This window comes from Octopus bimaculoides, chromosome 3 (genome assembly GCF_046866305.1).
Source record: "Octopus bimaculoides isolate indiv1 chromosome 3, ASM4686630v1, whole genome shotgun sequence".
NCBI classification, from domain to species: Eukaryota; Metazoa; Mollusca; class Cephalopoda; order Octopoda; family Octopodidae; genus Octopus; species Octopus bimaculoides.
Genome location: NC_142930.1, coordinates 125,010,808 through 125,027,687, shown reverse-complemented (window position 1 = coordinate 125,027,687; position 16,880 = coordinate 125,010,808). Strand labels below are relative to the sequence as shown.

General features: G+C 39.4%; 1 protein-coding gene across 1 annotated transcript in view; it reads left to right on the top strand.

The window, feature by feature from the left end:
* The window catches only part of LOC106875361 (uncharacterized), a 208,057-nt gene extending 191,424 nt beyond the window's left edge, over positions 1-16,633 (top strand). Inside the window, exons 54-62 of the mRNA XM_089348409.1 lie at positions 600-725; positions 2,786-2,862; positions 3,938-4,043; positions 6,792-6,902; positions 7,301-7,417; positions 8,478-8,645; positions 9,371-9,607; positions 12,752-12,948; positions 16,338-16,633. Of these exons, the coding sequence (XP_089204535.1) occupies positions 600-725; positions 2,786-2,862; positions 3,938-4,043; positions 6,792-6,902; positions 7,301-7,417; positions 8,478-8,645; positions 9,371-9,607; positions 12,752-12,948; positions 16,338-16,391 (1,193 nt within the window). The 3' untranslated portion in view covers positions 16,392-16,633. The remainder of the gene's footprint in view (positions 1-599; positions 726-2,785; positions 2,863-3,937; positions 4,044-6,791; positions 6,903-7,300; positions 7,418-8,477; positions 8,646-9,370; positions 9,608-12,751; positions 12,949-16,337) is intronic.
* Positions 16,634-16,880: the final 247 nt, after the last annotated feature.

Genomic DNA, 16,880 nt, shown 5'->3' with positions numbered 1-16,880 from the left:
ATCCTCCTGTCCTTCTCTTCTCATTCTTTTTCTTCTTCACCTTTGTCTTGTTCTCCTCCTCCTTCTTCTCCTACTTCTTCTTCTTATCTTTTACTTCTCCTCCTCCTCCTTGAATAATGTTTAACTCAACCAAACAAAAGCACATGAGACAATTCAAAATATAATTTTCTTGTATCAATCAACCATAAGCTAAATCCCTTCCAGATTATCTAAGAGATTAACAACTAGTTAAGTCAATGATGACAATATTGATGACAATAAACTCATGTAAATTACATGTCAGCACATTATTGGAAATGATAATATTGATTACAATAAACACTTTACATAAATGATTTTCATAATTTATGCAGATAATTGGAAATGATAATGTTGACGTCTTCAAACTTATTCTCATAATTTATGCACATTACCGGAACAAGCAGTGTTGCTGACTATAAGCTCATTATGTAAATGATTCTCATAATTTATGCACATTATTAGAAGTGATAACACTGGTAACAATCAGCTTATTATATAAATGACTTTTACAATTTATGTACATTGTTTTTTCCTAATTTATGCATATCACTATAACTATATTTGTTTGAATTCTATAGATGTGGATGAATGTGAGATGAAAATAGACAACTGTGGCAATCATTCCAGGTGTATAAACACACCTGGCAGTTTCAATTGCAAATGCTGTTCTGGATATGAACTAACAGCTGATAATAAATGTACTGGTAAGTGGAAATCTTATTCTTTTGTTTGGTTCAGTTGTTGGTTTGCAGCAGTGTTTGGATCAAATCAACTCCAGTCTTTCACATTTCATCCCTCTGGAGCTTGATAAAATAAATGAATCTGTCCAAATACCAGAGATGATTTGCCAGCCTTTTCCTCCCACCATTATTCTTAGGAGAGTCACAGGTAGAGTCATCAGGCAACACCTCCATAGTGTCCTATGATAAGCCACTGTCTTTACACTTTCCAGCAGGATTTCCTAGATCCATATTAGGAACTTTGCTTAATTACCCACCTTCATTCATCATCATCATCATCATCATCATCATCATCATCATCATCATCATCATTATCATTGTTTAACGTTTGTTTTCCATACTAGCATGGGTTGGATGGTTTGACTGGGAACTGGCAAGCCAGGAGGCCGCACCAGGCTCCAATCTGATCTGGCAGAGCTTCTACGGTTGGATGCCCTTCCTAACACCAACCACTCCAAGAGTGTAGTCGGTGCTTTTTACATGCCATCAGTAAGGGAGCCAGTCAAGCGGCATTGGCATTGGCCACATTTGGATGGTGCTTTTTACATGCTACCAGCACAGGAGTCAGTCAGGGTGGGGAGGTTGGCATTAACCATATTCGGATGGTGTTTTTTACCTGTCACTGGCATAGGGAGCCAGTCAGGTGGCACTGGCAACGACCCACACAGAATATACAATCATACAGACATCCATCCATCTTCTCCGGGGAAGATGACCTACCTCCTCCATCAGGTCCTATTAGAAGCAGCCATCCTCACATTTTCCTGTTGGAGTCCCAAGTGTGACCAACAAAGACTATAGATATTATCCAACCATCTCATTCTTAGTTGACCCTTAGATCTCTTGCAGTTCTTTTCTGTAGCATTCTCCACATTGAGAAGTCATTGCTCTGGTACCATGGACATGAGATTAGACTGTTGACTAGCCACCTTTTCTAAATTTCAGATTATTATTATTATTATTATTATTATTATTATTATTATTATTATTGAGTGAGAGAGCAGTGCATGCCATCAAAGTGACACTGGGGTAAAACATATGAAGCCCATTATACCCATCATGACTACCCGTCTGATAAGGGTACACCAGGCACATGCATCACAACCATATGCGCGTGACATGGTGATCTCATATCAAGATAAGCAACACATGACCTTGCAGGTGGAGCCCAGTTAGAATTTTCTTCAGATTGAGTAGTCCATCCCGCTCAAATGGTCCCTGAATAAGGTTTGTTTAAGGATGTTGAGCAAAACACCCATGTTTCCAGAAGTTAATTATCCAAATCTCAAAGAATTCCTCTCAACACATGGCTATGGTGCTCCCCCACTACTTCTGCTCATGATCAGAGATGTGCATATTGTCAGCCACCAAGGGACATGCTCAACTGGTAAAGGTCAAACAACTGACAAGCAAATCTGTGGTATTGAGCAGAATAATATTTGCTGTAGCCCCTCTTTTATACCAAGACAAAACAATGCACATGATAGCACTTCCAATCAATTAAGCCATGAAAGCCACTGCATGGTACTGCATCCAGGCCGTTACCAGTGCTGCCTGACTGGCTCCCCGTGCCGGTGGCACATGAAAAGCACCATCCAAATGTGGCTGATGCCAGTGCCGTCTGACCGGCTCCCGTGCTGGTGGCACATAAAAAGCACCCACTACACTCTCTGAGTGGTTGGCGTTAGGAAGGGCATCTAGTTGTAGAAACCTTACCAGATCAGATTGAAGCCTGGTGCGGCCTCCTGGCTTGCCAGTCCTCAGTCGAACCATCCAACCCATGCCAGCATGGAAAAAGGATGTTAAACGATGATGAAGATGATGATGATATATATATATATATATATATAAATTACATTATTTATATATGTATATATGTATATATATATATATATAAATTACATTATTTATATACATATATATATATATATATATATATATATATATGTAAAATACAATTACATTATGAATTGTAGATAAAGATTGTCAATTAAATTAAATCCTTTTGGTTTCTCTACAATCAGCTACTGGTTCCATCACACCTGAAGAACAAGCTACCTGTTGTGTATGCAATGGTTACCTGTGTGGTATTGAAGGCAAAGTTAGTACTTTTTTATCTTTTATCTTATATTTTTTTTACTTGTTTCAGTCTTCAGACTGTGGCCATGCTGGAGCACCGCTTTGAAGAATTTTAGTCAAAGGAATCAACCCCAGTGCTTATATATTTTTCTTCTTTTGTAAAGCCTGCTACTTATTCTATTGGTCTTTCTTGCTGGACCACTAAGTTATAGGGACTTAAACACACCAACATTGGTTGTCAAGTGGTGGTGGTGGCAAGGGTGGTGGTGGCAAGTGTGGTGGTGGCAAGGGTGGTGGTGGCAAGGGTGGTGGTGGTGGTGGTGGTGGTGGCAGCAGCAGAGGTAGTGGCAGTGGTGATGGTGGTGGTGATGGTGGTGGTAATGGTAGTGGTTGTAGTGGTGGGAGCACAGACACAAAGACACACACACACACACACACACACACACACACACACACACACAGCTGTATATTATATATATAAAAATTTGGGGGGGACAAAGAAATAAGGAATTATGTTGCGAACTCATTACCTCTCTGCTTTCCACTCATCCTTCGTACTGAAGCATATATAAACTGAGTTTTAACTCCAGGTTCTTAGCACCACAATGCCTAAGTGAAAATCAATATATATATTCCATGCTTCAACAATCTGAGCATGAAAAAATGTTTCCTAAAGTCATGGGTGCTGTGTTGTTTTTTTATTTCGTGAGCATGTCCACAAGTGTCTGACATGGAATTCTAAAAGTTGCCCAAGGTTGTTGTTGGAAAGATGGTAGATAAAGGTGGCGAGCTGGCAGAAACGTTAGTATGCCGGGCGAAATACTTAGCAGTATTTCGTCTGTCTTTACGTTCTGAGTTCGAATTCCGCCGAGGTCGACTTTGCCTTTCATCCTTTCGGGGTCGATTAAATAAGTACCAGTTACGCACTGGGGTCAATATAATCGACTTAATCCGTTTGTCTGTCCTTGTTTGTCCCCTCTATGTTTAACCCCTTGTGGGCAATAACGAAATAAGATGGTAGATAATCTTGTGGATTATTTGTTTCATGTAGACACTAATACATCTGTTGTTTTCTCTATTGTTCTTTCATCTTCCAGATATGTGGTACCGATGGAGTGTCATATGAAAACTGGGCAGACATGATCATAAAAGCCTGTGAGAAACAAACCAAAATTAAGATGGATTATCACCATGTATGCAAAAGTAAGACTTTCTCATTATGACCTTCTGTCTTCATCTATCTATTGGGTGGCAAAATAAAACTTCCTGCTCAAGGTTCTTGATCATCGTTGAATGCAGACATGGTTGAATGGATAAAAAGAATTCACTTTTCAACCGCATGGTTTCAGATTCAGCCCCACTGTATGACACCCTCGGCAAGCATTTTTAACTATGACTCCAGGCCAACCACTGCAAAGTAAGGAAATATGATAGATAGAAACTGTGAAATCCCATTGCATATACTGTTTAACTTGTTTCAGTCATTTATTTGACTGTGGCCATGCTGGAGAACTGCCTTTAGTTGAGCAAATCGACACCAGGACTTATTCTTTGTAAGCCTAGTACTTATTCTATCAGGCTCTTTTGCCAAACTGCTAAGTTACGGAGATGTAAACAGACCAGCATCGGTTGTCAAGCAATGTTAGGGGACAAACAAAGACACACAAACACATATAAATACATATACATATATACAATGGACTTCTTTCAGTTTCCGTCTACCAAATCCACTCACAAGGCTTTGGTCAGCCCAAGGCTACAGTAAAAGACACTTGCTCAAGGTGTCACGCAGTGGGACTGAACCTGGAACCATGTGGTTGGTAAGCAAGCTACTTACCACACAGCCACTCCTGCACCTATATATAAGGATATTACTGTTCATAATTTACAATAATATCAGTGGCTAGCATGCGTAAAAACTATGAAGGCAAAAAATATTTATTAATAATGAAAGGTACTACTAGTAGCACCAGCATACTAAAACTATCAGTCAAAAATTACTCAAACTACAGTTTTCACTTGTACACAATGGTGAAATCGTGAGAATTAGCAAAATAATTTTAAGACCCTGTACAGGGTCTTAAAATTACTTTGCTTGTTCTCTTGATTTCACTATTGTGCACAAGTGAAAACTGTGGTTTGAGTAATTTTTGACTGCTATTTTTAGACTGCTGGTGCTACAAGTAGTAACTTTCATGATTAATTATACATACATACATATGTGTGTGTGTGTGTGTGTGTGTGTGTGTATGTATGTGTGTGTGTGTGCATTTATGTATGTATGTATGTATGTCATTATTCAGTTTTATTTCAAAATTCTTACCAACAGAGAAAGAGCCAGTTTCTAACCTAGATCCAAACCTCCTTCATTGGAATTTCAACATCACAACAGGGTAATTTTGTATGCATGTATGTATATGAGCAGATTTGTATGTTTTGATTTATGTGCATATTCACATGCATATAGTTGCATATCTAGATATGCTCATATATACTTAAATGATAAGCTTCTGGAAAGTTTTACAGATTTTCACAGTTCCAGTGAGGGATTTGATCTATAGTCTTCAAATCAGCTTTCTACTTTCTGGTTTTGAGAAGCCTAACTTCTCATGTATGTATAGAATTAGTGACACATATAAACACAATTAGGCTCCATATCTATAAATATACATGCATAGCCATCTGGCTCACCAGTCCCCAGTCAAACCGTCCAACCTCTGCTAGCATGGAAAGAGGACGTTAAACGATGATGACGATGATGATGATGTAGATACAAAAACTAAATATATTCAGAAGATAAACGCATATGTACAAGCATATACATATAATATATATTGACAAATATATATTAACAATTTCCCCTCCTGACAAAGGAAGCTGGTATTATGGTAATGTATCTATGCATCCATCTGCTAATTATGAACATTACAACTATTACATAATTCCAAGCTCCCAGAAACAGCTGTCAAGTTAAAAAAAAAACTATGCATTCTCCCCTTAGTTTTCTGTATTTTTTATTACTCCATGTAAAAGTAAATTTATTTATCAATATATATAAATATTTATATACTTGTACATATGTGTTTATCTATATTTTGTTTTTGCATCTATATATATCCCTGTGGCAGGGGGGTGTCTATGCATGTATATTTATATATATATATATATCAAGCCTCATCTGCATCACTACCACCATATCAGCTCACCTGGATTTTTCTATTAGCCACTCTTTATCCTGTGGACCTAGCCTTTGGTAAAGACTTCAGAGTTTAGGGTCAAATCATTCAAGCACTCTATATCTCTAGAGCATCTCAAGCTTTTACCTGTTATATAAACCCTGCATATAAATCTCTATAGTTCTCACCTGTTAAATAAATCCTGCATATAAGTCTATATAGATCTCACCTGTTAGATGAATCCTGCATATAGATCTCTATATAAATCCTGCATCCTGATGACCACTGGCCTCAGGGCATTTGCTGCATCAAACCAATATAAATTTGAATGACAAGAGGGGGTATAATAAACCCCTTCTGCCTCCTGGGGCAATTTATCGAGCATTTAAGAAAAGCTAAGGGTACAAAGCCCAACAGAAAATCCGGATTCTACTTGACCAATATCTGACATCCTTATGGCACCATCAATGCTGCAAATATATTGACTTGTCTTTTCTTTGAGGTATATCCATGGGTGGAGAGGTGGAGGTAAGTGTACTCGGAGCTAGACACTTGCTTCTAGAAATAACTCAAGCACAGCAGAGGTAGATCAAGTTACTAACTCTGCAATATCATTGACCACCATTGATAAACGCCAAACACAAAGAGCTGTAACCATACCAAAGATTAGTTTCTTTCTCCTTTATAGTATAAAAAAAAAACAATAATTATATAGGAATATATGAACAAGTAAATCATTATTATGAAAACACATCTATCTTGCTCCTTATTTCAGAGTCATGCAGTGAGGTGAAATGTCCAAAGTATCAAATGTGTGTTACGGATGAAGAAACTGGTAAACCCAAATGTGTTTGTGAACCATGCACAGAGGTGGAAATTATTAAAAGTAAGCATCGTTTTTTTTTTTTATATTTATATATATGACTTATAATTTGCCATAATTGAGAGCTTCCTTTTATACTTTTTTTGTATTTTCTATGCTTTTGTCCTAAAGAAGGCTTGAGGCCACTGCAGTGTAAGGGGCTACAAAGAAGGTAAAAAGGGGCCTACAAACTCAAAAGATGTCAATTGACAGAAAACTTAAAAGGTTGATAGATAGATAGATAGATAGATAGATGTATATATCTTCTAAATGTAATTAATGTATTTTTAAATATAAATTTATGAGTATGTCTTCCAAATATATATCCGTGTCTTGTTTTAAAATATCAACTCAACTCCATTAGATTTATATCGTTCAGGAAGTGCCCTTAAACTACTAAACCAGTTTCTGTTCTTCTTCAGAACCAGTCTGTAGTCCAGCGAAAGTCATCTATGATTCCTTCTGTGACTTCAAGAAATTCCAGTGTGCCTATGACATTCAACAGGTTGTAGTGGATGCATCACAGTGTAAAGCTATTGGTATGATTGTTGATTATTTTTATTATTATTATTATTATTATTATTATTGTTGTTGTTGTTGTTGTTGTTGTTGTTGTTGTTGTTCAGTAGTTTTATTTTTATAACGTGCTTTCACTTCACTACCGAGCTCAGCTCTGTGTGCCTTGGGTATGTGCTGTGGTTTGCTGTGATGCTCTTGTGGTTACTGTATTGAAAGTGTTTTGCGTAGGATGTGTGCAGTGCTCAGTAGTGCAATTTTCTCTATGTTATATATATTTGTAAGTCCTGGTGTTTTTGTTATGTATTTGTCTGAATATTTTTTTTATTATACCTAAGGCACCTACTATGACAGGAATTGTTTCTGTTTTAAGATTCCACATTCGAGTTACCTCTATTTCCAAGCCTTTGTATTTTGAAAGTTTCTCCATTTCTTTTAGGGAAACGTTGTCATTATTATTATTATTATTATTATTATTATCATTATTATTATTATTATTATTATTATTATTATTATCATCATCATCATCATCATCATCATCATTTATGGTATCCTTTCATTATAACTTTATTTCAGCTGCCTTAGCACCGGGCATCCTCCGGAAGCCAAGAGTAGCCAAGGGCACTTTTGTTTTGCTTGGCATGCTAAAATTATCACCACATTTATTCCATTTTAGATGGAGAGTGCTTTCCATAGTATATGGGCTGTACCCGTCAAGGTTATCTTTTTTAGTTCATGGAGATTGGAGTAACCAGGAAGTTGCTTAATATACTTCTCAGCTCCCTTCTTTATCATTCCAAATGCACCAATTACTACTGGTATTATCATAGCACTAAGCTTCCACATTTTTGTGATTTCACGGATGTAGCCTTGAGATTTAGTGACAAGTTTCCTCAAATTTCAAAGAATCTTTCTTAGAATTCTTACAGAAAACAGGACTGCACTTTTCTGCAGGTAGACAATGCACGTCTCAATTTCGGTACCCTTCAGACTCTTGGGCAGCAGTTTCATATTATTATTAGTGTTGTTGCAGTTGTTGTTGTTTGCTGATTCTAAAACATGTTGCTGTGGTTATTTCCGTAGGTAGTGACGCAGTCAGTGAATGGTCTGAATGGAGCAGCTGTAGTGTAACATGTGGTGAAGGAACTAAGGAGAGAACAAGGGAGCCTCTAAGAACACTGAATGTCTTTGAAGAGGCCAGTTTACCATTAAATGCCACCTCAGCTTGTTACCTTGATCCCTGTAATGGAAGTGAGTATTATGGACTTCAGCTCTTTCTCTCGTACTACACCCTCTGCTTTTCTCTCATCTCTCTTTATATATATCTCTCTCCTTCTCTCTATAACTCTCTCCTTCTCTATCTCTCCTTCTCTCTCTCTCTCTCACCTTCTCTCTCTCTCTCTCACCTTCTCTCTCTCACCTTCTCTCTCTCCTCCTCACACTCTCCCCTTCTCTCTCCCTCTCACCTCTCTCTCCTTCTCACTCTCTCCCTTCTCTCTCCCTCCTTCTCTCTTATCTCTCTCTCCTTCTCTGTCTCTCCTCTCTCTCTCTCTCTTTCTCACTCTCTTCCCTTCTCTCTCTCTCTCTCCCTCTCTATCTCTCTCTCTTCTCTCTCTCTCTCTCTCTCTCTCTCTCTCTCTCTCTCTCTCTCTCTCTCTCTCCTAGTTTATTTACTGCACCTTGTATAAATATATATATATATATATATATATATCCTTACTCTTTTTCTTTTTGTCTGTCATATATTATCATATATTATCATATATTATCATTTACTCTGTAGCCTAACAGCATTTTGATACCCTTTTACACCTTAAAGATGAACTGTATCTGAAAACTTACATTTGTCTTCATTCATTGAGTAGATATTAAATAAGCAGAGACCTGCTACTCCTTACATTTAAATATACTCACTTCACAGCTAATTTCTAATTCTAACTTTACTTATGCACCGTTTCATCTTGACATTTTTTCAGGTGTATGCTTTAGCTTCACATGTCCACTTAAAGCACAGATATGCTCTGATGATAATGGAGAACCTAAATGCAAATGTCCCAACTGTACAAATGTGGGAACAAGCCCTGTGTGTGCTCGTCTTTATGTTGGAGAATATGCATACAGTGAGGAGACGTTTATGAATCCATGTGAAGCTGAGGCAGCAGCTTGTGAAAATGACCAGGACTTTGATATTATGAAAGATGTGGAATGTGATGGTAAGAAGTAATGTTATTCTGTTCAAAGAGAGAGGCTGTACAAGGAATAGATCATCCTCATCATCATTGTTTAACGTTCATCTTCCATGCATGCATAAGTAGGACAGTTGACATGAGCCAGCCAGGTAGAAAAACTATGCAAGGCTGCTGTGTCTGTTTTGGTAGTGATTTTATGGCTGGACGCCCTTCCTAACACCAACCACTCCACAGAGTGGACTCAATGCTTTTTATGGGGCACTAGCGCAGGCGAGGACAGTTTGGCATGGTTTTACAGCTAGATGCCCTTCCAAATGCCAACCACATTCCAGTGTGAACTGGATGCTTTTAACATGGCACCAGCACTGGTATACAATTCTACAGTAAACGTTTGAACATTTAGTTTTGGCTCTCCAGGTTCTGTGTCAAGGCTCTTGTCCAAGTAGTTAGGATATTCCATTCATGATTGCTAGATCATAGCTTCAATTCCTGGACTGGGAAGTGTGTTGTGTTCTCCAGCAAAACACTTCATTTCCTGTTCTTTCAGTCTACTCATCTGTAAATGAGTCACCCTATGATAGAGTGGCATCCCATTCAGGGATGTCCCATTCAAGGCCATCCTATTCAGGGGTGTTCCATTCAAGGCCATCCCATTCAGGGGCGTCCCATTCAGGGGCATCCCATTCAGGGGTTTCTCATTCATGGGCGTCCCATTCAGAGGCATCCTGTTCAGGGATTCCCATTCAGGGTGTCCCATTCGGGGGCCTCTCATTCAGGGGTATTCCATTCAGGGACGTCCCATTCAGGCACATCCCATTCAGGGGCATCCCATTAAGGAGCGTCCCATTCAGGGTGTCCCATTCGGGGGCCTCTCATTCAGGGGTATTCCATTCAGGGTGTCCCATTCAGGCACATCCCATTCAGGGGCATCCCATTAAGGAGCGTCCCATTCAGGGTGTCCCATTCGGGGGCCTCTCATTCAGGGGTATTCCATTCAGGGACGTCCCATTCAGGCACATCCCATTCAGGGGTATTCCATTCAGGGACGTCCCATTCAGGCACATCCCATTCAGGGGCATCCCATTAAGGAGCGTCCCATTCAGTGGTGTCACATTCAGGGATGTCTCATTCAAGGGTGTCCCATTTAGGGGCATCCCACTCAGGGATGTCCCATTCAGAGGTGCCCCATTCAGGCACTGTTATGACCTTGGTCATTTATATGGCATGGAAATCAGGTAACTGGCCACATGAGTTCTAAGACTGAGGACAGTAATTTATTTTCTTAAGGTTATTTCTATAGAAATCATAACCAACACTGATTCTTTTGCTATGACGCTTCATATCGATACATCAGAGGTAAACAAACAATGAGATCGAAGACGAAAATGGTTAATGAATGCATATGCCATATTTCGTGGTGTTCTGCTCCTTCATCAGCACTCATCTAACCAATTCTCGCCTCCGAACACATTGCTTATATAGTCACCGTATACAGCGGCGTTATGCTATTGGATATACCAATTTGCATATTAAACGCATTCCTGGAGCTGCTATGTAAACAGTAATGCCTTGTAGGTACGCGATATTTCATTATGCAACGAAATTATCCTATAAAGTATATGATACTATGAAGTATACATAATGTGTTTGTAGGTGAGAGTGGGTTACATGTGTGCTGATGGAGGGGCAAAAACCCCCTGATATATGCATATACATTCATTACTCATCTTTTGTCTTCAATCTCATTGTTTGTTTACATCTGACGTCTCAATATGAAACTTTGTAGCAAACAATGAGTGTTGGTTATAATTTCTGTAGAAATAACGTTAACAAGATGATGTAAAGAGCACTGCTAACACAGTAGGACGTGGTGTTGACTTATAAAAACATTTAATGTACTTTATAGTATATTATAGTTGCTTAACGAAAAACTACGTACCTACAAGTCATTAATGAAGACAGTAGTGTCCAACGTTTACCTTTACCTAAACTCCAGGTTCTGATTTCAAACCATACTTGTGTTGATTTCAATAGTCATTCCTCTGGGGGTTGATTAAAGAAATAGACGAGCTGGCTGTACTGGGGGCAGAAAAATCTATCCCATACACAGGTGCAGGTGTAGCTGTGTGGTGAGAAGTTTGCTTCCCAACCACATGGTTCTGGTTTCAGTCCCACTGTGTGGCACCTTGAGCAAGTGTCTTCTACTATAGACGTGGGCCAATCAAAGCCTTGTGAGTGAATTTGATAGATGGAAACTGAAAAGAAGCCTGTCGTGTGTGTGTGTGTGTGAGTGTGTGTGTGTGTGTGTGTGTGTATTTGAGTGTGGGATAAGGATGATGATAATGATGATAATGATGATGTGGAGAAGGAAGCGGATAACAACGTCATCATCATCATCATCATCGTTTAATGTCTGTTCTCCTTGCTGGCATGGGTTGGACGGTATGACTGAGATCTGGAGAGCCAGCTGCTGCACCAGGCTCCAATCTGATCTGGCAGTGTTTCTACAGCTGGATGCCCTTCCTAATGCCAACCACCTCCAGAGTGTAGTGTGTGCTTTTTACGTGTCACCAGCATAGGAGCCAGTCAAGCAGGCCTGGTATCGGTCACGTTTGGAAGGTGCTTTTTATGTGCCACCGGCACGAGAGCCATGTTAAATATTGGTAAAGGAACTAATATACTGTAAATCCTCGAGTATAGTCTGCCCTTGAGTATAATAGACAGGGGATTTTTAGGGGGCTGTACCCCTGAAAAACCTAAACCTTGTGTATAATACGCACCCCTTCTCTAACTTGTGTCGAGGTGGTCTGTATAACGTCCTTGGTTTGTAAACATATATATGGTAACGTCTTTTATTATAATTGTATATATAACATAATGCAAACGTGTAGCTTTTTTGTGCACTTTGTTTGCAGAAAATAAAGAAATAACAGTAATAAAGTCAGTGAAAAATAAATATTAAGTAAATTGTCTTTACATATTTATCACTTAGAAAATTTTGCTTAGAAAATATTTTTCATTTTTAACCTCGTATATAGTACGCACTAGAAATTTTGGGAAAAATGTACGGATTATACTCGAGGATTTACGGTATATTGAATCTGAAGAATCATATTTCTGTTACAGAATCATTGATAGAACTAATGTATAGTATTTTTGTTGTTTCAGTACTTCCGGTGAATTGCACCCTCATTCCTAATTTTGTGACTGTGACAAACGACGGCTGCTCATCAGAGAAGAAAATAAATGTTGGTATGTGTTCAGGAGGATGTGGTATAAGCACAGGCCACTGTTGCAATGCTCTTGCCATCGAGAATACAAAAGTAAATATCGTCTGTCCTGATGATACCTATAAATTACATACGGTGAGTATTCGTGTTTATTATTGAACTGCTGCAAGGCAGTGAGCTGGCAGAATCGTTAGCACGCCGGGTGAAATGCTTTGCGGTATTTCGTCTGCTGTTACGTTCTGAGTTCAAATTCCGCCAAGGTTGACTTTGCCTATCATCCTTTTACAGTCGATAAATTAAGTACCAGTTGTGTACAGGGGTTGATCTAATCGACTAATCCCCACCCCAAAATTTCAAGGCCTTGTGCCTTCAGTAGAAAGGATTATTGAACTGGTACAAGTGAATCATTAATTGTCCCATGACACATCTGGTAGTGCTGCAGGTAACTGAATTGACACATCTGGTAGGATGTTGTGGGTAGCTGGACTTGGACATCAGGTAGGGTTGTGGGTAGCTGGACTCATATGTCTGGCAAGGCTGTCTGTAACTAGTCAAACACATGTCGAAGATCTGCAGTTAGTTGTAGAAGTAAATCTGTTAAGGTTGTGGATAACTGAACAGTCACACTTGCCTGGGATGTGGGTAGCTTGATGGACACATCTGACACAAGCTTGCAGGTAGCTGGACTGAGACACCAGGTAGGTCTGGTAGCTAGACAGGTGTATAAGTCATCATCATCAATTAACATCTGCCTTCCGTGCTGTCAAACCATGATGGTTTGACAGGAGCTGGCCAAGCAAAAGCCTGCACCAGGCTTCTGTGACTGTTTTAGCAGGATTTTTACAACTGGATGCCCTTCCTAACACCAGCCACTCAGCAGAATGGACTTAGTGCTTTTTACATGGCACAAGCACAGGCGAGGTCAGTTTTAGCAAGGTTTTTATAACTGGAGGCCCTTCCAAATGCCAACCACTTTAGAGTGTGGACTGGATACTTTTTAAGTGGCACTTGCACTGACAAGATTATCAAGTAACTTGCAAGACAAAAATCTTTTGAGAGGGGAAGAGGGCATTGCCGGTGGTGAGCAATTCCATTCTGCTCAAATGTAAAAATAGCTATGACCAAAAAACAAAAGGATGGACCAAGATGTCTGGCAATATGAAGTTCTTGAGAAGACCCACTTACATCAGCAAAACTGAGTTTTAGAAGCGTTGTGTGTCCCACCCACACTTAACAAGAAAACTTCTTGCACACTCAACCACAACAAACCAAACTACGCCTCTACATCTCTGCTTTTCCTTACATTTCCGCTTCATGTACTATGATTAACTTCCATTCCCCAATCTTGTCCTCTTGGCCCGGTGCCACTGTATCATTGCTCTCTGCTTGCCCCTGACCTGTGCATTCTACCACATACCTTGTATCACTCACTCTATTACTGCCATCTGCTAGTCCCCGACCTTGGTGTTCCACTCAAACGTAACAAGAAAACTTTTCCCTCAACCTACCCCAACAAACCAATCTAAATCTCTTCTCTTTCTCGCATTTTCTCCTTCATTTACTATGCCTAGCTCTCACTCCTATGCTTAGTTCTTACTCACCAATCCTGTTATCACACCACTGTTCCTCTTTATCACTGCTATCCAGTAGCCCCTCCAACTCTATATATACCCAGGTCTTTTGCCACTTACTTGCACCTCAATGGTATGCCCTGGCTCTTGCCACCATCTGTATCTCTCTCTCTTCCTTTACTCAACCATTTCCTTTATACTCTGATCTCCATTCCTTGTGAGTATGCCCAGCATTTTGCCACCATCTCCATCCTGCAGTCTCCCACTCTCTCTCTCCTCTTCTCCTGCACTTCCCTCAGGTTGGGCAACCATGTATTTTGATTGCAGTAGCACACCTGTTGCTGTCTTCATCCCTAATCTCCGGCTGGGTAACCTTGTACTTTCTCTACAGCAAGACACCTGTATCTGTCTCACTGTAACCTTTTCATCATCACCTCCTCCAATGCCTCCTCTCCTCTTAAAAGTTTTTGTCTTGCAAGATACTTGGTGACCCTGTCAGTGCAGGTGTTACTTAAAAGCACCCAGTCCACACTGTAAAGTGTGTTCGGTGTTCGGAAGGGCATCCAGCTGTAAAAACCTTGCCAAAACTGACCTCCTCGTCTGTGCTTGTGCCATGTAAGAAGCACTACTTACCTTGCCTGTGCTTTGCCACATAAAAAACACTAAGTTCATTCTACTGATCAGTTGGTGTTAGGAAGGGCATCCAGCTGTAAAAATCCTGCCAAAACAGTCAAAGAAGTCTGGCAGGCTCCTGTCAAACCGTCCCACCCATGCCAGCATGGAAGGCAGACATTAAACGATGATGATGATGATGATGATGATGATGATATGAAGTAGTAAATAATAATTAGACACTATAAGCTTTGAGAAAGACTGTACTTAAATGAAATAACTCTCACTTACTGAGTGACCTTGTTACACTACGGGTTGCCTGCTTTTAATTTGAAACCAACAGAAATTTAATCACGTAACTATCTTTTACCGGTTAAGGTGACGGACTTAGTGATTATGGCATTCAGCTCACAAGTGTAAGGTCACAAGTTCGATTCCTGGTGGTGCACTGCGTCCTGGAGCAAGACACTTTTTCACGTTACTCCAGTCCACTCCAGCTGGCAAAAGTTGGTTGTACCTGTAATTCAAAGGGCCAGCCTTGTCACATTCTGTGTGCCACAATGAATCTCACAGAGAACTACGTTAAGGGTATGCATGTCTGTGGATTTCTCAGCCGTTTACACGTTTATTTCACAAGCAGGCTCTGCCATTGATCGGATCAACTGGAACCCCCATCGTTGTAATCCTTTACTGGATGACCTCGTTATACAATAGAGCACCTGCCATTAATTCGCGACATGAAGCATTTAAACCACACATCTATCACATGGCCCCGTGCCGTCAAAAATGACAGCTAATTGTAGTACTCTATATATAAATATGGATGGTAAATCAAATTAATACATCAATGTTATCTAGTGGTTGTCGTTTAAGATGTGACAGCGATCATTGTTTGTCACTGATAGAAAGCTGGTTCACACACATTCACACACTTCCTTCGTACATGCACACACACAGATATATTCCCACAGAGTTGAAACGCTGTTTGATTTTTCTTTTCAGTGTTGGATGTTCACCATCCCCCTTCCACTGCACACACACACATACACACACACACACACACACACACCTCCCTTTTACGTACACACACACACACATATATATATACACGTACCTCCCTTTTACATACACACACTTTTACTCACAGAGTTGAAACGCTGTTTGATTTTTTTCACCCCTCCCTTCCTTATTCATCTGTCACCCCTTCTTTTCTCATTCATATGTTGTGACAGAGTAAAACACAAGACTATTATTACAGTAGATAATTAGCGTTATTGAGCCTTGGACATTGGTTTTTTTTCTATCATTTTTCCTTACCAAACATTTTGTTATCTTTTACAGGTGAAAACAGTGAAGACGTGTGAGTGTACAAAACGATTATTTTCCTCAGTCTAAGGTGAATAAAAACAGTTTGATAAATGAGAACACTGCCAGAAGAAGCCAAACAAGAAAACACGAAAATATGAGGGATTGACAAAAGAGAATTTTATTTTGTTTATTTTTAATTCCTGTTTTAGAGAAAGTTATTCATTTTTTTTGTTCCAAAAGAAATAAAAGTAAAATAATTCTTTAACAATAATTCTAGTTAATAGTTAATCGTATAAAGTTAGATTAATAAAAGTGGATTAATAAAAGTGGATTAACCATTATTAACCATTATTAATTGCAAACTTCACATTTGCTGAGTTATTAATGAACAATATATGTGTGTGTGTGTTTGTGTGTGTGTGTATGTGTGCGTGTGTATGTATGTATGGATGGTGGATGGATGAATGGATGGAGGGATGGACGAATGTATATGTGCATGTATGTATATGTGCATGGATGTATGTGTGTATGTGTTATGTGTGTATGGATGTATGTATATGTGTAAGCATGTGTGTA